The following is a 23,519-nucleotide window of genomic DNA, read 5'->3' on the forward strand; positions in this document are numbered from 1 at the left end:
GTGGTTAGGGTTGCGTAGGTGGTACTTACCTGTTACCAGTAGTTACTGGTTGTGTGCTATACTTGCTAATTTGTGCTACAGTGATTTTATATCCTATATCCTATGTTCTAGAAGTGCTATTTCTACTAAGTGCTGATTCTGACAGTGGACCATGTGGTCCTGTCTTGTAAATAATCCCTTGTGAATATGGCCCGTGCCAGTTGGCACAATGTACATGTGTGATTTCTATCTGATATGTTTTGACAATACAAAAGTTATTTTTATATAACCTTGTGTGGAGTTCCTTTTGTGGTGTGCCTAGGATGTTGTTGCTGTTGTGTGCTGGCACAAATGCTTTACACATTGCCTCCGGGATAAGCCTGTCTGCTCGTGCCAAGCTACCAAGGGGGTGAGCAGGGGTTATCTTGGCGTGTGACTCCCTTGCCCTGACTAGAATGGTGGTTTCTGCCTGGCTTTGGCGTCAGCCTTAGCCTACCAGAAATCCCAGTTCTAACACAGTTTATCTGAGTAACAATAAAAACATTTATTATGAAACCATAAATTCATAAGAGACTTTCTTCATTTGCAACACATTATTTAATACAGAAACACAAGATTATCAATATCCGTGTACATGTAACAGTGATTCGCCTATCAATGATTACTTATACAGCAGCATAATAGAATGACTCTACAACAAATGTGCGTATATCGCATGATCCACATGATTAAATAGTTTACGGTTTTCTTATCCTTAACCTAATAATGAAAAGAAACCTACCTAATTGTTTTACATTGAGACCCTGAAAGAGTCGTCTCCCGCTTTCAATAGCATGGCACCCAGAAGAAGAGAACTGTATCCTCCAATAGTAATGTTAGAATGGTTGGGTTCTATCAAAATGTTTTTTTTGATAAAGCTATTAAACACATGAATTAAAACAATATTTGCTTCATAGGGCATCAATGCAACCCACCTATTGTGGTCGCCTATTGATTTAGAACGGACAGATTTCGTGTCATAGAGTCCACATTTTGAAGACCTTATGGTTAAATTGAAGGAATCTACAAAAGAAAAAATATCTTTAAAACTGTTTTTTCAGGTGTTAAAATGACTCCCGACTTAATCAAATGGAGATCTCACCATTGATGAAAGAGTCGCGTGAACAGCGTGTAGATTAATCTGCTGCTTGCATTCACTGTTATATTACTTCAATGTTAGCCTTCCCTGTTATTATTGAGAATAGATACGTTATCAGTCTAAATAATAAGATCCAAGAGGGAAAATAATTCTAGTGCGTTGACGTTTTACCTGGCAATTCAGTCGATATTGCCGTATTCACACTTTGCTTTTATATATTGCAATAGAGTGTAATTGCGGGAAACAGAGTCGGGCTGTTGATAGACTATAAAATTCTAAAAAAATTATAATTTCATGAATTTTAAAATCAAGTCGTCTCAAATTGCCCACATCATGTTACCGATATTTGGCGTTTTAGGGTCTGTTTTATCTAGACATTATTTGCTATCTGATGTAATGCCAACAGAACATCACTTTTTAGGACGTTATGGTAGTGTTTAGTCCATCGCCTTATTTACAAGGCGGCATTAAGCCACTTACTGTGGCTTAACACTGCCTTGTAAATAAGGCCCCCTTTCACGCTACACTTAGTTTGAAAGGGGCGGGCAAAGGGTGTTGTGGTGGGCATTCTGCCGCAACACCCATTGATTTTGATGTTGCCCCCAATTTACTATGTGACCTAAATAAGGATCAGTGCCAAAATTAAGAACAAAATAAGCCTGATCTTAACATGGCGAAACAAGGAGAAATTATTAATTTCTCCTTGTTTTTGCTGCTTGTATGTGTGCTGCATTATGAAGTATACATAGAAACAACAATTCTCCATGAATGATTGTTTATGTGCAGGAAGGTGTCCCTTCCTGCACTTAAACACTCATTAAAAAAATGATGATTTGCAACTTGTATGTGTGCTGCACAATGCAGAACTCATAGGAGTTACAAATCGCTATTCTGGACCTGCCTAGACTTATGAGCTTCTCATCTGTAATGGCAAATTTGCTTTGGCTGCCTGTGCTTAAAAGAAAAGATTTGGGAGCAGGACGTGGAGAGACTGATGCTGCAAGCTGGCCAGCGGACCTAAGCGGCCTTTGGAGCAGAGGAGACAGAGGCCTGGGGGCCCCGGCTGCCAAACTCCTGTTGGGGCCCAGCAGCCCTGCAGTGTACCCCCAGCACCAGAACTGGAGCCTCGATACTCCTGGTGGTTGTGTAGGCCGAGTTGGCCCTGGGGGCCTGTGGGCCGGGGGTGTTGAGGCTGTTGAGGAGCGGAGGAGACATGAGCCTGGAGGGGCCTGACCCCCAAATCACCTGCGGGGGCTAGCAGCACTACAGTGTACCCTCAACACCAGGTCTGGAGTCCCGATACCCCTGGCGTTGCGGAGGCCATGTTGGCCCTGTTGGGATCTGGGCCAGTGGTGCTCAGACATCTGGGTCTGCAGTTCCTAAGACCTCTGGTCCAACAGTACTGGAGGTGACTCTACCTTCTTTTGAGAGTCAGATGTAGTGCGCTCTCACCCATCTTCCTTATGGGAAGTTGGATGCGAGGGCCCTGTAGGTCCTGTTTTATGGGCAGCATCCCCCATTTGACATGTGACTGGACACCAGGACCATACAGGCTATACATCTACAGCCACTGACCCAGAGGTGCTGCCCTGCTGTCTGTGGGACCCAAGGGTTAGCTGCTTGCCATACATGTTTCATCACAGGACTTAAGCAACCGCTCTATCACCCAATCCTCTAACACACTGGGGTCCTTCTCTTACAGTGACTCCCTGAGGATGTTGTGACATGGGAGAAGACAGCACAGAGAACTTTGGTGCCCAAATGTAACACTGTGATTTATAAAACTGATCTCACATTTACACTCTGCATCGATACAGCCCTATAGTGACCAAGGACCCCCGGGCACACATCCCCAACCATGGGTAAATTGCAGGCAGCAGTGGCCCAGCAGCATGGTCAAATTGATAAATATGAAATAACGTTGACCGTTGTCCAGGAGGTCGAGGTGCAATGGTAGCTGTCCAGGACCAGATATCATTGACACAAATACTCTAGACCATCTCTGACACCTGGAAATTGCTGGAGATCAAATCATAGGTGTGGGGACCAAGGTGAGGCTCCTATGCCACAATCTTTGGAAACTAGGTGTAGGGTTGTAGAGACCAAAACTAGAATCTCAACTGCAGAGAACACTTTGCCCAAACTGACTGATGAAGTAGCTCATCTGAAGGGTGTGGTGAGTCTTCTGGAACAGAGGGCTGAAGATGCAGAAGGAAGGTCAAGATTAAACAATCTCTGAAACCTAAGGGTGCCCGAAGAGTCTGAGGGTGCACATCCTGAAACTTTTTTGGATGCCTGGCTCAGTCCAGGATCCTAGTGGATTCACAGTCGTCCTACTTCATAATTGAGGGAGCCCACAGGACTCTGATGCCTAAACCAACACCCAGGAGATGCTGAAGGCCCTGTTCAGCAGTTTTCTAAATTCTGCTGACAGAGATGCCATCTACTGCCAGTCTCAGACTCAGAATGAACTCATTCTGGAGGGGGCCTGAGTCAGCATACACCATCACCATACACTGCATGTGCAGCAATTGGGGAGATTGGATAGGGCAGTTAAGCAGGAGCTGAGAGCGATACAGCTTGCATACATGACCCTTTTACCTGAAAAACTGAAAGTTTTGCATGCAAATCACATTTCTTCGAGACACCCAAGAAGTCTGGGACTGGCTGGAGGTATGGAAACCACATGTCAGCAGTGTGGTGTGAGGCCAATGGCCTGCCCAGAGAGAGTAGCATGGCAGTAGCTAGACCTTCCAACTTGCAACATGTGGCTCACGGAAACGACTACAGAGAGACGACACAGTGAAGAACCCCAGCATGGTCAGTCACCTAGCAATGATGGAATGAATGACGAAGATGGGAGAATGGGTCATCAAAGCCAGACTCTGCCCAACCAGAGAACACTAATAAACCCCAAATTCTCACAGATACTTGTTTTCTTTTGTTACAGTGGTGCATTTGGGACACACCTTGGTAGTGGGTATTTCTGGAGATGCAGAGATGATGTCCTGGAGACCTTTGGGGATGGAAAGACACTGATACGGACTGAATTAATCACAACTAAGGGTCGGTAGTTATCATTCAAAAGCAGTTGGGGATGGCACTTCTCTTGGGACCATTTTCTCCTATCACATGGTCCAAATGTTGGGGTGGTGCAACAGATGCTTCCGTTCAGAAAGTGCTGGAAAGGGGGCATTTGGGCTTTAGTTTTGGTAGGTTTCTTCAGTTCTTGTCTGCTCATTCACTGTTTTAAGCATCGTGCATTGTGTGTCGTATTCATGGAGGGGACCTACTTGCATGATTAGTACACGATGATCCCTACTGGCTTGAGGCAGATACACCAGGATATATATTCTCTAGATATATGCCAAACTCCTGAGGCATGATAGTGCTGCTACACAAGCAGTTGCAGATACAAGTCTTGAAAGTAACCCATGATGACCTGGCAAGGTTTACAATAGTGGATGGTATGGTGGGAGACACATGATGGGCATCAGCTTCTATGTACGAGCTATCGGCTTTAGTTAGCGAGACTCTCAATGCACTCACAAAGCACATTTGAATTCCCCAGTGAGTATAAAAATCCTTGGGCACTTTTATCTCAGTCATGGATCTAGATAGGGATGCAGGCAGAACTTTGAACACTGCAGATCAATTCTCTTGCCTTAATGGTCACTGTCCGGGATCCTTCATGATACCTAGTGCGTGATATACATTAACTTTGTCCAGTTCACTCACTACTACTACACGTATAAATCATCCGCCAGATTAAACTATATTTGTATTTCCTCTACAGACATAGGGTGCCTAGTGGAGGCCCAAATACTTCCCTGTGCCCTGTCAGATCACTCTCCCACACTGGGTAAATTTAGACATCCTGAATACGTAGGGGATTGGACATGGAGTCTAAGTGCGTGGTGGTTCCAAGATGGGCACTTGGAACTTATTGGGGGTTATATTGTAGACTGATTTGCTTAAAACCCAGGCATGGTTTCATCCCCTACTACGCTTTGAGAGGCGTTCAAGGAAGTTATCAGGGGGTGAGCTATCTCCTATCAAGATACTGCCAAGCAGCGCAGGAATTCGAGAGGCCTTGGCCCTGGAAACCCAGATTAGTGAGCTAGGGGATACATGACAGACAAACATGAGGATCAGCTGCAGAGTTTTTTGTAACTAATACGTTTATCACTTAGACAAAAACTGCTTGACTCTGCTGCATCGGCTGATGTCACTACCGAATACCATGTCTGTTGGTGCAAGGAAAGGTCCAGAGATCCTAGTCCTAGATGGTGTTGCCAAAGTTTGTCAGAAATTGGTGGTGGAGATTAGCTCGAGGCACTGGACCCTCCTAGCCTCATTTATAGAACTGTTTAAAGAGGATTTGAGCAATGTCTCCTCATTTATTTTGTTCTCCCAAGAAGAAGTGTTTGATTCTAATACTAAGTTTGGAAGAAAAGACAATTTGCTTGTGTTCTTCTTTTAAAAAAAAAGTCTTTATTGTTTATAACCTTATTTTTTTGCAGTATTTTAGGGTTTGAATGTGCAAACAGCCGACATGTGTTTCGCCCCAGATGGTCTATTGGACCAGGGCTTTCTCAGGGCTTAACGAGTATTCATAATGGCATTATGCAGTTTTCTTCAAGTGAAACATAAGATATACCACGTCAGTTTTCAAACCAGCAAGAATAAAAGCTGCAACTGTGTATCATTTGAGCAGCAGTCTCAGGACAATCCCTCGTTCCGAATGTCGTGATGATCTGACCTTCAGATCATCACGACATTCGGAACGAGGGATTACACAATTACACAATTACAGCTTTTATTGTCGCTGGTTTGAAAACTGAGACAAACAGAGGCATCCTTATTAAAGTCCCCGGCCACAATCCCCTAGATGTGCAAGTCACACAGTCAGCTATATTGAGCAAAGGCATTTTGAGACTTTATCATACATTGGTACCCAATACCCCTTTTCCTCTGGTGGTGTTGAGAGACAGGTGAATGCAAGATGTAAGTTCTATAGATGATGCAGTTTGGTGGATGCAAGAATGGCTCCACGGGTACTGGCAATCTTTGTGAGACTGCATCTCATTCAGCAGAAATAATAGCTATTAGAGTATACTATAGCCCATCCAGGCATAGCCAAATGACGCAGGGCCTTAATCCTAGCTGTCTAAGATGTAGAACTAGGGGGCAGACGTAGGTGGCTAAATACCGGTCAGTAACACCGAAATTCGGTAAATTTCAGCGTTACCGACCTGTATTTAGCCATTCCTTATGTAGGTAAGGAATCGGTTAATAAGGAATCGGTAAATACCAATTCCTTAAATGCAATGTAGGAAGCACATTAAAGAGTGCTTTTGAGCCTTAAGAAATCGGTAATTACCACCAACTTCAAGTTGGTGCTAATTACCAATTTCCTTTAAAAAAACACTTTTTTTCTTTTGTAAAAGTTCCATGTGGCACACATCCATGCACTTAGGGCATGAATGTGCGCCACATGTGCACATATGCACTTTTCAGGGGTGCAACAGGGTGTCCTTTGGACACCCTGGCTCCCTTGAAATTCCTCCCGGTATTACCGATTCGGTAATACCGAATCGCTAATACTGAACGTCTTCACATTCATTCCTATGGGCCTCCAAGCCCATAGAAATGAAAGGGTAGGTATTCCTTATTACCGAATCTCAATTACCGATTTGGTAATAAGGAATATTAAGGATTCGGTATTTTTTACCGAATCCTTACCTACATAGGAAATACAGATTTCTTAATAGCGAATCGGTAAAATTCGCTATTAAGAAATCGGTATTTCAGATTTACCTACATCTGGCCCTATGTTAGGTACCTTTTATCATATAGTTTGGACATGTCTCATTCTAAAGTGCACTGGTTAGAAATTCGCTTGAACGTCACAGAGGTGGTGGGTAGAATGGACGTAGCTGATCCTAGAATGGCACTCTTGGATGAATGGTGTGGTCCGGGGGCTACCAGAACCCTGGTGACACTTGCACATTTAACTGCCAAATGAAATATAACCCTTCACTGGCACTCTTTTAGAACACCCTTATGCAGAAGTTGACACATGGATTGGACTGATGTTGCAGGGCAGAGGAATATATTTACAGATCCAGGGGCTGTCCCCAAAAACATGAAAATATGATGTATGTGGCTTAACTATTCCTCTACAGCAGGGGTCTAGGTGAAGACATCTTTTTATATGTACGCATGTGTACTCCTAATCTGTTTGATTGTGTAAAATGCGAAACTGTATTGTAATGCAACTTTCTTTTGTTTTGATTTTATGCCATGTTTTTCCTGTAAAAACAATAAACAATGTGGTAAAAATCAGGAGTGACCAGAGTTTCCTCCTGAGGCTGATGTGCAGCCTGTCCTCTCATGATCATGCATGGCAACATGTTTCAGAGCTTTAATTATTTCTATATTGATTCGTTCCGGTTCTCAGGTGACCATTTATTAGATTTTTCTACCCTGAATATGGATTCCCCCTGCATCCCTGGCTACTGATTGCACTCAGCATATTCAGATTCAGCAGATTCATCACGCCCCCAGTTGTTCTCTTGGTGCTTCGGTTTTGGAGTTTTTACCCATTTCCTGTCACTTGGTTGTGATTCATTCTACAATTTTGACTTACGTGACGGTCTGTTAATTTTGACAGTCTGCCCCAGGACTAGTGCTCAGTACATTGTTCTTGCTTGTGGCACTGCCTGAACCCACAGGAACAATTTTCAGGGGGTTCCTTGGCCTTATCGTTGTTGTGCTCATATTCTTGTTAGTCTTGATGATGGCCTTGAGTTCATGTCAACGTTCAAAACATCATAGACTCCCATCTAATTAGACTCCTGTTACCATGTTTCCTGTACATCTTTGAGTCTTGAGTCCATTGTACTGCTGTGTGTGCAATTGACATGTCTTGCATTTGTTGCACCCTATACATGTGTGCCAAACTTGGTACTTTAGCAATGATTTTCTTTGACTAGCAGGAGGGATAACTGTTTCCAGAGCTAATCTCTTACGCTGCCGTTAACCTCTCTTTTCAGGGAAATCCTTTCATTCTCCAATTCCTCCTCTGTCTTTCTCCTGTCTTTCATCTTCCTCATTACTTCTTTTATTGTCCATTTCATCCTGTCAAATCCTTCAGCTTTCTTCTTCTTGCTGACATGAGTTTCTCTCTCTGGCAGGGTGTTAGCGAAGCCTAACCTATCTAAAGAAGCAACACCTAGGACAGAGGACATAGGTACACTAGAGATGAATGGGGAAGACTTTCTAGGGGATACTCTGAAAAACAATCTAGAGGATACTCTACTAAGTCAGTTCAAGAAAGGTCTGTACTCAGTGACTCTGGCTGCCTGCATCCAGAGAACTCTCCTTTGTGCTATTCTCTACCAAACACTCCTCTGACCTTCCTGCACCCTTCTCCTTTCTCGTAAGGCCTGTTTTCTCCCATTTATCCATCATAAAATCTGTAATGGGTTCCACGTCTTTGGATCGTGGAACTTTCCATCCACTGTCCCAACACATCTCCTTCAACTGATCTAAGGGGAGGTTTCTCATGTCTGCTTCCTCTCATCTGGCATATTTTAACATGCAGGCTGTGTGTGAAAAACCAATTAGTTGCTATTAGCGTTCACAGGAACTGGAATCTAAAAACTTGCCAATTCTCTCTCCCATTTGTGGGAACTTTTCAGGGGCCTGAAGGTAGACAGAGGTAGCTGGGCGCTGACTCTGACAATCAGAACTATTTCCACTGGAGTCCTGGGGCATAACCCTACCATAGAGCCCAAAAGAGAGCGCAATGCACACACCGTTAAAACTTGACTGTTGGTTGTAGGGAAGTTGAGCAGGCCAAGGCATACTCAGGAAAGTGCTATGTGGTAGACATTCAGATCTAACTGAAAAATCTATTAACAATCAGCAGATCAATGTCCAGAGGGTGTTTGTACACACACAGAAATCCATATATGTTCCTGGTTTGCCACATGTATTACACCCCAGTGTCCCACATGGATGGAGTGAAGGACCCATTTGACAGTCTAATTTAAAGCATGGGAGAAGCTGGGAGGCAACTCTCTCTGCCATGCAACAGATAAAAGTTCTGATCTGCCACAAGAATCTGTTGCTGTCACCACTGTTAGTCTTCTTAAGCCCAGTGAAATGCTGATGGTCAGGCTCAGGAAAGGAAAGGCGCATTTGGTGTACCACCTCAAAACCACAGAGCATCATTCTGGAACTCATTTTGTGCCATAAGGTGGCCTTAGTGCACACACATGATTGTGATGTGTGTCCTAGCATGAACATGAAAAAACCTCACTATGGGGTACTCCTGGAGAGAGGGACGCATACTCTCCAGGCCCATACAGAGGGTCTTTCTGTCCCAACAAAGCGGGTTGTCACTGAGTAGGTAAAGGTCCATTTTTCATGAGGAGGCATGCTTATGCATAATAGTCACTTCTATGTCACTTGGCCCAGGGAATGGCTAGAATGGTTGATCACAGTTATTTTCCTCTTAGTATTAAAATTTCAGTTCACTGTTCAAAGTAGCTTTTTTGTGGGGGGGGGGGGACTGTAAAGGTGTGCTTTGCACTGCATGAGAGTAAACTTGTTAAAAATTGGTTCATCACGGCCTTGCTCCAGAAACTGAATGGACTACTCTATTTGGCTGTTAATGACCCACCTCATGAGAGCCAGTGGTTTGGTCTTTGCCAGCAGTAAGGGAATTAATCATATGGGAGAATGACCTGAACAGATGGCGTACAAAGGACAGCTTTCATTTGACTTATTTTTGAATGAGAGATTCCAAATATGAATGTCTGGAACCGAAACTATTTATGCACAGAGCCATCCTAGCTTTCTGCCTGTGCTCCCTGTAGGAGGGAAATACAGTTCCAGCACTGGGAGTGGGTGGGAATCATCCCCTCCAAATGGGAGTGGCTAGAAAGAGAGACATGGCTCCTATAGATGGGAGATATCTAAGGCTGTCTTGGAAGAGGAATTCTAGGAAGTATTGCAGCACAATGAGAAGAGAAGCACTGCAAAAGAAGGGGTACATTTGTAGGGAAAATGCAAAGATGGGGTATTTGGATGTCTCCAATCACTGGTTAGTGTCCAGGACAACATGTACTGCACCATCCTGTCCTCAGAAGATTCATGACTTAGGAAGGAACATCTGGAAGAAGGAAGACTTTGCGTGACCACTGGAGAAAGAAGCCTTAAGGACACCTGACTCTTGGCCTGAACCCAGTGACTCACAGGTTAGTGGTTGTCCTCTTGTTGCTGTTACTGAGACACAAAAGGCAGAGGGTCCCTGCCCAGAAGAAGGCCCGGTCTACTACTTCAGATCTGATCCTGATAGAACCCTGGCTGGAGAGAGAACTGGTTCCTGAAACCCTGATATAACACCTGGCTGACTGTAAATGAGACCAGAAGTGAATTTCCCAGCATCAAGAAGCATTGGCACTCTCGGTTATAGCAGGAAACAGGGGCATAGAGCCCCACCTCCCTTTGGAGCAGAGCAGTGAAGGGATACATCAAAAGAGCACAAGAAAGGCTGGAAGCACTGAAGTGTAGCAGCTTCAAAGATTACTGACTGACCTGGACCTCTATGTGGTAGAAAACTTTGCTGGCAACTTGTTCTTATTTCTTTTCTGATATAAGAGTGGCCTCTGGTTGTCATTTGGGTAATGAACATAGACTGAAAGTGACCTTCGTGTGGGTATTTCTTCGACCATTTTGTCTTAAAATGTGAATAAAAAATCCTTACCAGCCTCCCCCTTATCTTATTTTAATTGTATTATTTTGTTTTCATGATTTTTCTAAATTGGTTTTGGAATTTTATTTTGTTGTGTTCTTATTCTTAAGGTAATTTGGCACTGCTTGAACATAACACACGTTTGTCTGTGAAATTGCCTGCTGCCATTGCTACCAGGGATTGAGCAGAAATGTTATTGGAACAGCATTGTCACATAATAAGATTGTGTTTATCAAATAAGTACCCCTCTCCCAAATTCATAGGCCAATTACTGACCGTGGATTTACGTGTGCTGGCAGATGAATCCATGGAATTATATGTTTTCAAGTAAAAATAGAAAACATACAGTGCAAGTGATCTGATCCACGTACATCTCACCATCTCATAATTTAGAGAGGCTTTGTCAGACAGTAACATGATACTATACAAGCATTCTGGACATAGAATAATAATATAGACTGGGGTCATCTCTGGGGCTCAAAGGTTTTAGCATACATGGCTTGAAGTACAAGGAAACCGAGTCAATAAGTAAATCACACAATGAGTAATCTGACATTGACCTAGTTGGTCTTCATAAAGTGTCTGCTATATCAGTGGCCAACTAACATTCATTCTGATGCTTCAAAGCTGCTGTCAGAACTCAAGTCATTACTCATTTGAAACTTAATAAGTAGTTGTGCCCATAACAATATCTCATCACCCGCTCCCTCATCTGTGCGTGACACTCTCATATATTGCTCTTCCTCCACCCCCCACTCTACCAAAGTATAGTAGCATTTGATAGAAATACCAAATACATTTGGAGCTTGAGTAATGGTTAAGAGTGTAGATAGACACTGGTAAGACCAAATATAGGCGTAATTTTATTGTGTGCTGTACATTTCCCTAGTTTAATCATTTAAATATTTAAAGACCTTGTCTTGTTTTTGCAGAACATTTACTCTATAAAGTGTTGCGGGCAGTATTATATTGTGTAATTCCTTCCCCAGAAGTTCAACCAGAAGCAAAAGGTATCCACTACGACAGAGTTGAAATCCTGTTGGATTTTAACAGAGTCAATGAAGTAGGACATCACATCTTCTTCAGTGGGGGCCTGCACCAAGCGGGGGTGGTGAGACATCGGCAGGGGCGAGAGGGGGTGTAAACTACTAAAATAAATAACTTACCTTATCCCCACCGTGTCTCTCCTCCACGTCAGGACTCCGCTGAACAGGAACCAGGAAGCACCCAGGCAACCCTAACCAATCACAATGCTGTAATGCAGCAATGTGATTGGTCTGAGAGCTGTGGCTCTGCGCTCAGACAGGGACTGGGGGCCTTTTTGGGCACTTCACATGTTCTCCATACAGGCTGCATGTTCACTTAGGCTGTTATGCAGCCTGTATGGAGAACATGTGAAGTGCCCAAAAAGTTTGTCCAGCCCCAGGGGGCCGGCCAAACAGTCATTGCGCGCTGGCTGGCCCACTTTTATCTATGTTTTCTCAGTTTATTTTTCCCAACCTGTTAATGTTTATTAGTTAATACAAATTTGTGCGCTTTTTATAAACCTGGTCAGCACTTTCTCTTCTTTAATATTTTATGTGTATTTATAGCCTTTTCAAATATTTATTCAGCACCTTCCCAAGAGGGGTCATAGCTTGTATGTCTGCAACATACTTTGAGCATATTTACTAGAAGCTGGCGCATCTGTATAGATGCGTAAGCTTTCCTGCGCCTGCGTGCGAAACCCTTGCGCCACCATGGATGTGCTGTATTTACACAACAGCGCACCATGGCACAAGGATTGACAGATGTGTCAGAAATGTTGACGAATCTGTCGGAGCAAAAGTCATGCATTGCTCGAGTTGTGTCGCAAGCACAACGCAACTCCAGCAGTGCATGAGGAGGCTTATTCTTAATATACTGCGTCACTCCTTACGCCTGCTCCAAGCAGGTGTAGGGTTTTGATGCAGTGGCATCGTAGAAGTGGCGCAGTAAAATCTTGTAGATTTCACTGCGTCACTTCTACGAGGCTTTCCCGCATGGGAGAGCCCACCCCACATATATTATACCTGATGCAGGTCTAATGTGGCACAGGGCTTTACAAGGTGACACATCTCCCTAGATGCCTCACGTTGTAAATGGGTCACAAAAAGGGATGCAACGGCTGTGCCAAAGTGTCACAAGGGACTTGCAAATTCCGCCCCTTCCTTCTTACAATGTCTATGGGTTGCCTTAAAGTATTGTGCCAAGGGGGTAAGTTGAGTAAAGGAGCTGTAGTAGTACGTATCGTGTAAAGAAATAAGTGCAGGCAATCAAGGTTTTTCTTAAGAGCCTGCTGCCGAATGCTGGGGCTGCCAATTACAAGGCTGTTTACTGTTGATTCCTTCTTCTGCTTCTGTCTCCTACAACCCTACATGTCCTGTCTCTTTATCTCACTCTTGCAGATTTTTTTTATTCATGCTTTGTCACTTTTCAGCTATTTCCATATCTCTACACTTCTCCCTTTACTGCCTTTCTCTCTCTCTTGCTCTTAGTTAAAGTCTGATGCTAAAAACATGAGTCCCGGTGCCCAAAAATGAGTGTTGGTGCCCACCATCTACAACTTCCATCGCAAATTAAACACTAAGCTTAGGGTAAGTCTCAAGGCGGATACACAGGTACTCTGTAGTTATGCGTAATACTAATATCAACCTTACAGAGAAAGACTTTCATGGGAATGTTGTCTGTGGACCGGTCTGGCCAGTCCATGGCTGATGATTTCCCAGAACGACTGGTATGGTGAAAACAGCCTACAATTTGTAAGTAAGTCAGCCTACCATCTGTGATCATTTACTGTTTAATGAACACGCAATGGGGAAAGATGCCAATGCAGGGAGCAAGCATTTAGAGATTATCAGTATCGCTAGGCTCTTCACTATGTCTGATGAGATGAGAATAGCAGAAGTTGGCTGTTATCGTCATCCCACCTTATTGGGCACTGTCTCATTTGGTTACTTGGCAGTTAATGAAGGTATTGAAGATGAAACTAAACAGAGCTCAAGCTATTCCTCTTTGGATCCAGAGGCTTACCACCTTGGTATGCAAGCAAATAGCAAAGTAATTTCCAAAGAGAAATGCACACCAATCCATCTGAAACTCTAGTTTTCGTGGATACATTAGCTGGGTTTTCACCCAAGTTAAGAAGCTGGACAGTTATTGATCAAAACCTCATCCGTTGGTTAGGCCATCCTAATGTCTGTCAGAAAGTGGACCATACAGACAGGCTTCTTAAATGTACAGGCCCTGATTTAGAAATGGGTGGAAGTGGAAAATCCAATGTATGGAGGTAAAGCAAAATACTTTGTTAGAGGATTCTTCCCTATTAAAAATTTTGCCAGCTGTATTACCTCTGGGGTACTATCACTAATGTTGAGGTACGTTTTCCAACAGTTTCTCCACATCTTGAGAATGAGGGATACCATATTTCCTCCTCAAATTAGAGGATTTTCCATTGCCACCCGATTCTAAATCAGGCTGATAGTTTGGAATTAGTTGATGACAGGAAGGAGTCACTACAAGTTTTAGAACTTTGAAATTATCCTCTCTTTTTCTACTTTCACTGCTAGTTTTATTATTGCATTGTTTGCAATCTGGCAACCTTATTCTCTTCTATTCTTTACATATCCAACTGTAGTCGTAATATATTGGTCTGATATTTTATAAACTTACCTGTAGATTTTTATTCAAGGCACTTTTTCTTCTAAAATTGTTCCCCTCTACCATTCTTACCAAGGAAAGAAAGTTTGTTGGTGGAGCTAGTCAGATAAGCGAGAAGATGATGGATTGCCTGAAAGGTAGAGTGAAGTTGGAGAGACCAGTCGTTCGCATCGATCAATCTGGAGATTCTGTCATTGTGGAAACCCTTAACCATGAGAGATACGAGGTAATTTAAGTGCAAAATTTAACATTGATACTATTGGAGGTAAATGCAACTTGTCAAATTCAGTGTCATATAATGAATTTCTACACAGCAGAGGAATCTGCAGAATATTTAATTCAGAATCTGAATGAATTTTAGAAAAGTAAAATGTGATGCTATCCAGGTCTCCAATTTCCTTCCTCATGGTAACGCGGTCACATATTTGACATATGAGAAGGTAACAAATAGCTGAAAATAGTGAGGGCAAATGTTGGATTGAGGCATGTTCAGTGAGGTGCTCTTGTTTACGTCCTACCTCATTATTCCTTGTTTTACATACATACTTTAACCTTCAGTTCCATATATATATACTTGTTGAGTGATACAGATTGGAATTGTTCAGTGGTTTTATTTTGTTCAGTGACTCTGTGAAGATTGCCTTTGGTGTTAAGAGCATGCATACAGGGTACTTACTTCAATGTTGCAAGATCTCTATTTTGCTTACCTCACCTCTGCAGCAGGCTCATGCCAAAGAGATCTATGTATGTATGTATCTCTAGGTATTTATAAAGCACAAATCTAGCAGGCCAGAAGCTGAGCACTATTAAGGGGTTGTTGCTCCTTAAAAAATGCATATTGTAATTTTAATTGCATTTATATATCGTTTGCTACCCCTGACGAGGCGTTGAATCGCTTTTTTGGCGAGTAGCACGCTACTCCAGAACGCAAAGAGGGTTAATGGTGAATTAGTATAGGGAGATATGAAATTAATTTGAGCAGTAGACATGTGAGTTTGTTTTTTGCATTGAAAAAGGATAGTAGAGGGATAGAAGAGGCACAAGTTTGCATTTAGATAGTGCTTGCTACACCAGATGAGATGTTGAAGTGCTTTTTGGTGGGTAGCGTGCTTCTCTGGAACCCCAAACAGGGTTAGTGAGGAATTAGTACTGGGAAATATGTCATTAATTTGAGCAGTAGAAATGTTAGTCTGCTAGTTGGATTGAAAAGGATAGTGGAGGGATAGAAGAGGGAATGGTCTAGAAAGTGGGATTTTCTGAGCTCGTAGCAGCAGGAGGAGATTTGGAATGAGTAAAGGGGAGGGGGAAGAGTCAGAGGGAAGGGTTTAGAAAGGCTTGTTTGGTTGATCTGGATAGTAAAATCGGTATAGGCCAGAGGGCATCATAGTGCTGTCCAAATTTGACATCTCAAACATATAATACTGGATTAGCACCCCAGCCATGCATAAAAGTAAACCACCAAGAACACGTCCCTTGATGAAAAGGCAAAATGTTCCTCAGCACAGACTGTCAGCACAGCACTGCCAAGACAACATGGTGACCATCCTAATGAAGCACTCATTCAAAGTTTTGCTCTTTATAAATTCCTAAGTTCCCTGCCTGAAACTAGAAGTATTACCAAGTTACTGCAAACAACCTTTGAACACTAACATTTCAGTTCTGTTTACTAAAGAGGGAGTGCCTATATTGCATGAAGTTTGGACACGCAATATTAAATCACAGTGTAACATCAACATCACTGTGACTCTGGTGGATGGGGATAAATCAATCATACCTAATGACTGTCAACATGCAATTGGGGCAGATTCAGCAACACACCTAGTACTGGTGTGTCTCCTTCACACATAGGTTTCTAAGACTAAGATCACACAAGTAAACCATAGGATGTTCTAGATACTAGTGAGAACTCTGTGGCTACACGATAATGCCTGTTATCTTTAAAACCATGCCATCTGAAAACACAACTGTTTGGCATACTTATATCAATGCCAAATGGTATCTGCTCTATTCATCAGAATCTTTCATGGATCCATCTAAAATGCAAGGATGTGGAGGCTCCGTAGTTCTGAGAGTGAGACAAATACAGAGTAGGCGTAGGTCATATTTACTCAAGCATGATTAGATAAGGAGAGCCCACTCTGTTCAAATTACTTTATTTATATGATTATTTAAAATCTTACAATATACAGTTACAAAAATACTTTTAGTATAAAACCAATAAAACTTTCATCATAAAATTCATTAAAAAAATATATCCTTAATATACTTCATTTAGGACTTAGTCTGCTAATTTTGTTTTTACCATTAATAACATTTTTACAAAGGTAGCATTCATGGCTATATCATTTGATTGAAGACAACATTTCAGGGCTTGCCTACATGATCGTATTCCGCGTACATTAAAAGGGACTTTAAGTAGTTTTGTCCTTTCATTTTGGAGTCCCGGACAAATACAGAGCAAGAGGACAATATTCTCCTTTCCATTGTTACATAGTCTACAAATCAAACTCCGTTCAGAGATTTTCCAAGGCGGGAGGTGGCAGGTTCCCGGAAGGATTCCAAATCTTGCTTTGAGAAGGATTTGTTTATTGTTTCCTGACCATGGTATTTCTAAATAGTCTTGTACCTTCTTTGTTTTATATCCATTTAGTATTGTCCAGGCATGTTTTCTTTATGTCAGACTATCTTTATCATTTAGAATTGATAGTTGATTTGACGTTATATTAATTATTTTCTTAAAGGAAGCGTTAGTTATGGTATTATTCCAAATTGAGGTGACTGCAAACTCTTCTATAGCCTCTTTAAGAAAAATCCATGGTGTTGCCTTTGTGTTATTACTTATCTCCTTCCATAATAACTGAGAGATTTGGTTATCTTGATCGTCTTTAATCCGGTTTCAGGTTTTGATAAAATGTCCCCTTATTGGTTAGTTAGGTCAAACTCAAGTCTAATTTGGGCTGGTGAGGCATTTGTTGGGAGATGAAATAGTAATTTATATGTTTTAGATACAGCATTATTGATTGTTTCTGTATCCCTTCCCATTAATGACTCACTGCCGTATGTGATTGTTGGTAGTAGTCTTGCCGCTATAACCTTTAAAAATGGCCCATATGTGAGGTTGCCCAGCGATCTCTGCAAGATTCTAAATGCGGCTGTTAGGGAGTTGGACTTCCTCTGGATATCTTTTATTTGTGGCTGGTAACTACCCTTCTCATCAAAAAGTACGCCCAGGTACTTATATACTTCAACCTGTTCTAGTTTGGTGTTTTCCATATACCAATTACATTTTATTCTTAATTTTTTGCTCTTTGCGACACTCATGATCTTTGTTTTAGTTTCATTGATCACCATCCCATTTTCCCTTGCGTAGCTACATGTTCCAGAAATTAGTCGCTGCAGCCCAATTTTTGTTTGGCTTAGCAGGATGGCATTGTCGGCATACAGTAAGTTTGAAATATGCCTATCCGCTAATTTCGGGGGGTGAGCATTTAATTCATCTAAAGTCCCTGACAAATCTGCCAAGAATAAATTAAAAAGAAGGGGGGCCAGTACACAGTCTTGTTTTAATCCTTCGTTGGCTGGGATTTCCTTCGCCAGCGTTTGCCCATCCCCCATCCTTACCCTAACCCAGGTTTTGCTATACAATAGCTGGATCATTTTCAGTAGGGCCGTTGGAATGTTCATTTCTCTGAGCTTTTTCCACAGTAAATTCCTTTGAACACAATCGAAGGCTGATTTAAAATCAACGAAACAAAGATACAAGGGCTGTTTAAGACTAATTGACTTGTCCATTATTAGAGATAAAGCCAAGATGTTTGTTGATGTCCCCAATCCTTTACTAAAGCCCGTTTGATTCAGTGGCAGCATCTTACTTTCTATTGCCCAGTCATTCAACTCATTCAGTAAGATCCTAGCAAATAACTTGGCATCTGTATCTTGAAGTGTGATGAGCCTGTAATTTTCTGCAAGCGCCCAGTTCCCTTTTTTGTAAATTGGCGTTATTAATGATCCTCGCCATGACTCCGGGATAACGCCTTTTTTAATAACTTTATTAAATACCTTTTCTAAATGTGCTGCCCATAGATCTGGATTCTCTTTGAATAGGGCAAAAGGGATACCGTTGGGTCCTGGTGCTCCATCTTTCTGTTTTTTTAATTAATTTTCTTAGTTGATCTTTTGTTACTACAATTGGGGTCTCCATATCTCCATCGTGGGTATCTGTAGGTTGGCATTCAATTTTCTCTATTGTCATACTATTTTTGTTTAAATTTTTTTAAAGAAATGTCACCCATTCCTGCTCAGTTAGAACGGAGCAAACAACCCTTTTATTTGGTCTAGCCAGACCATTTATAATTTTCCAGAACTCTCTTGTGTTTATCTGTTTGCTTGCGTGGTATATTTTTGCCCAAAGTGCTTGTTTTGCCTGATTTTTCTCATACCATATTAATTTCCTTAGATTTTGATTCGCAGCTTTCAGTTTGCCTGATGTTTCCTCGTTAGGAATAATTTTCTTGATTTGCATTATCATCCTACTCTGTTCTCCTTTTAGTTTAGTAATGGTATATGGCAGGTTTATGTGTGATTTGTTTTCCTTTTGATCATCATTTTGATCTATTTTATCCGTTCGCAGCTGAGGTTGGGGTTTAACCAGCATCGAGGTTTCAGATGAGCTTTCATTGAAGCACAATTCTATTATTTGGCTAACTTCCTTGTTCTTAGTAGTCCAAATTAGTTTTTTATAGTTTACTATTCCAATATGACCCGGGACAGTTTCATACGGTTGATTTGTCTTATTCATAAAGTTAATCGTTGTTATCTGCTGGCAGTGATCACTATCCGTAACTTCCCTTATTTGATATGCAATGATATTATGGAAGGCATTAAGAGATATCATTGTGTAGTCAATCCTTGACCTTGACTGGTTCTTAAAATAGGTATACGCTGGAGGTGAATCTTCTTTAAATCGACCATTTAGTATACGCAGGCCCATCGCTTCCATATCTTTGACAAAAGATATTACAATTTTATTACTATACGGCAAGGTTTCTTTTCCTAAATCCTGTTGTGGGATAGACCATTCATAATCCTGTGTTTGACAGGAGTCATCCCTTGTGAAGGATGGCATTAAGTTAAGGTTAAAGTCCCCAGACACAATAAAATCCGCTAGAGGCTCTGACACCATTAAATCCACGAGAAGGTTATACAGTATGCCGCAAGTTGACTCCCTACTTGGGCCTGTTGGCTGAATATAGACATTATTCAGATATACAAACTTTAGTTCCTGTTTCGATGTTTTATATTTCAACTTAATTAATAAAATATTTGCACTTTTTGACTCGAGTCGTTCATGTTCAACCTGTAAGTCCATGGAAACGAAAATTGCTAGCCCTCCGCTGGGACGGCCAAATTTGTGTTTTTTATTTGCATGCTCAAAATAACCTTTGAATCCATTTAGAACAAATGGTTTGGTTTCCCACGTTTCTTGTAAAAAAATAATCTGAGAGGGGAGCAATATTGAGCCTATATGAGCATTGTGAACCTTTGCTCCAAGCCCATTTATATTCCATGAACACAATCGGACAGGACATATCTCATCTACTTTATCTGTGGAGCACCTATTAATATTAAATCATTGTTCCTTATTACTATGCAGTGACTTGGTGATCCATTTTTCATTTATTACAGGGTTTTTGCCCATATCCTTTTGAGACAACCATTCTCCTCGTTTATTGGGTGATTTTCCTCGGGCGTTTTTTAGTACTTGTACTATTTGTCTGTCTATTTTTGCATGTTTGGTATTTTCTTCATCAATGAGCGGTGTTGGATAAACCTTTGGGCCTTGTTTCATAATTAATATACCCCAAGCTTTGAATGCGTGTTGTTCTGTCAAAATCAATTCCGCTATTACCGGGGAGTTTAATGTAATTAAAGTCGGAGCATGTGAATTCTCGTTTCCTGACATAAATTCAATAGAATGGATATCCTTACTCATTATCTTCGAGAGGGATGGAATTGACTTGAATAGTCTGAGTATATTGCCTAGATTCAGGGTATCTTGCCTACCTCTAGATTCAAATTCTGGTTTAAAGATAATTTGTACTTTGTTATTTGGTGAATAATTGTACTGCGGGAGGTTTTCATTTGATGACTTTGTTTTGAAGGTAATTATTTTTACCCCTTCACTACTTTCTATAACCAACTGGTCCCATTCTATATTTTTTGAATTGTCTTTGTCTTCCTCAGTTATACTGAATTTGATGGATAATTCTGGTTTTTCACCGGCATGTTGATATTGCTGGTTTGTCGTATTTATTACTACTTTTATTGGGGTTTTATCCTTCCTTCTTTGGTGACTGTTGGTTAATGGACCAGTCTCTTCTTCTTCCTCCCATTCAAGTATCTCTTCCTCCAACTGAGGCAAACAATCCATAGTCCTTTTATCTTCCTGCTGTTCCTTTATTTTCCATACCTCCGGCTGTATTTTTTGGTCTTTATTCACCCGTTCACCTTTAAGTTCTAGATTCCTTCTACCGGTATTTTTTTCGTTCTCTTTTTGCTTTGTTTTGCCGCATTTTTCATGAACAAATCCCTTGGATAATTTTTGATCAAATAATGGAAAGTATTTGTTAGTTCCAATCATATTCGATATTACAACCTTTTTTCCTTCATTAGTTAATCCTAGTTCCTGACTGTTTAAATCTAAGATTATCTTATGTTTTTGATCTACAGCACTATCTTTCCCTATCTCGTATCTATTCCCATTTATGGTTGTTATCTTGTCTTCATCTGTTTGTATTGTAACACACTTTTTAGTTTTTAATTGTTTCCTCACTTTCCGTAGTTTTTTCTTTTGACGTTTGGACAGCATAGTGAAGCCATTTATATTATATTCCTTAGCTTCCTGATCTTCCCTTATTTCAGGATTAATAGTATCCTCCCTTATACAGTCCATTGATTGATCATTCAATGTGTGTTTGTCCATTATTCGATGTTCTTCACTAGATGCTACTGTTTTTATGTATAGATTTGTAGATAATATGTCTTCCTGGCCCTTACCATTTTCTTTGAGACTGGTAAATTCATTTTCCAACTTATTATTTATTTTGTTGTTTTTACTGTTGTCTTCCTTGTTTTCATAGTTTTTACCTTTTTTCATTTCCATGCTTTGTTTAGTGTCTTCTATTATACTGGTCAGAACCTCTGGTATTGTGGCAAGTTTATCTATGATTGGTGAATAGATTTGTTCTGTAGATAATTTCTCATTCTCTTTCTGGGCCCTAATTATCAATCCATTTAGTTGAGCAATTTTATTATCAATCTCTACAACTGTATTTGCCATTGTTTTAGCAGTTCAATTTGTATATCCATTTTGCTGGATTGGTATTGTAACGCTTCCAAAGTAAGAGTCGATGTTTGGTAGAAAATATCCCAACTTATTTCGAAATGTTGTTGTTTTATTCCCAATTGGTTATTTTGTATAGTTTTCTGATTTTTGGGGTAATTCTTTACAGCTGTAGTTTGTGTTGCCATGTTGTTCTCACAAGTATTTTCTGTAGATATATATTCCACCAAGCTTTCATTTATTTTTCCATCTAATCCATTATTTCGAAACCTCCCTTTATCTTCCTCTCCTGTTAGATTGCCATGACTTATGTCTTGATGTTCACTGTCCTCATGTATATTACATCCCTCTTTATGTTCGTAATTATTCTGAAGATTTAGCGGGTTGTCATCAAGTGGTATGTGTAACCTTTTATTTATTACTACATTTACTTCTATAGGTATCCTTAGGTGTTTTTGTTCTTTCATACACTCCTGATTAATTTGGTTGTTTTCATTAATGTTGCACTCGGTATTTGTGGTACAGTCACTTATTTCCTTGTTCACTACCTCCGGTGTACTGGTTTGAGAGTTACACTTCCCGTGTTGTAAGCATTTCTGTATACTCAGTTTATTGATTGTTTCACTGGCTATTGGTTTAATTGGTTTAATTGGGGTCTGTAAGTTTGCATTTTCTCCCTCAAACTGTTTTGTCATCAACACCCCCGTTGGATCCTTCAGAAATGAGAATTTCTCTGGTATTTTACCTGACTTCTCAAACATCCTCGCTATTGGGGAGATTAACGACTGGTTTGGTTCAAATATATTTGATTTAACCTTTTTCGCTACCCTTGATTGTTGCATTTTCTTTGTGCGTTTTACCCCTATTCCTGTTGTTCTCTCCTTAACAGAACGCATAGTTCACCAATATCACCAATATCACCAATATCCTCAATCAGATCACTTTTGTTCTCCTCCGACTTATCACTAATTCTCCAAATTGGGGCAAAAGGAATGAAGGAATGAAGAATTACTGGTTAGGACCTGAGTTTTCGTTCTGTTTTTCAACACCCGTTACAGTCCCGTATCAGCTGACTCCACCTCCCCAGCCTGTGTACTCCTCTCCCCCACAGATTTGGTCACTTAAATCTAAAGATATTAATGTACCTTTTGAATTAACAAGCAACCAGACAACTGCAGGATCCGGGAACACCAGCCGTCAGGGTCAAGCAGTGGAAGCTGGTAGAGACCATGTGGCTTTAAACGTTTAGGCGATCAGCATTCTCCACTCTCCTCTCTTTCACTGAGCCGCCGCTCCTGTAGCTTCTGTTGCGGTCGCATTTGTGGCGAGGCGCTGGAGAGCTGGAGCGGCTTCTTGCTCGCACAACTCAACTGACCACTGGCACTGGCAGCCAGCAGAAAAACACGGACTGGAGACAGGGAAAGATTCTGGATGTTGGACAAACGCGGCTTCTGGAATGCTCCTTCCGCTGTGGGGGAGCATCACTGGAATCACTGCCTCACTGCAAATACAGAGACAAATACAGAGTAGGCGTAGGCCATATTTACTCAAGCATGATTAGATAAGGAGAGCCTACTCCAAACCTGGACATTGGGCCCTCCCTTTCAACTCTTACA

General features: G+C 41.2%; 1 protein-coding gene across 1 annotated transcript in view; it reads left to right on the plus strand.

Annotated features, from left to right (window-relative positions):
• The window catches only part of LOC144773341 (amine oxidase [flavin-containing] A-like), a 667,192-nt gene that overhangs the window by 538,918 nt on the left and 104,755 nt on the right, over positions 1–23,519 (plus strand). The window contains exon 7 of the mRNA XM_078658306.1: positions 14,638–14,787. Within this exon, the coding sequence (XP_078514432.1) occupies positions 14,638–14,787 (150 nt within the window). The remainder of the gene's footprint in view (positions 1–14,637; positions 14,788–23,519) is intronic.

The sequence above is a fragment of the Lissotriton helveticus genome, chromosome 8, assembly GCF_964261635.1.
Source record: "Lissotriton helveticus chromosome 8, aLisHel1.1, whole genome shotgun sequence".
In the NCBI taxonomy this organism is placed as follows: domain Eukaryota; kingdom Metazoa; phylum Chordata; class Amphibia; order Caudata; family Salamandridae; genus Lissotriton; species Lissotriton helveticus.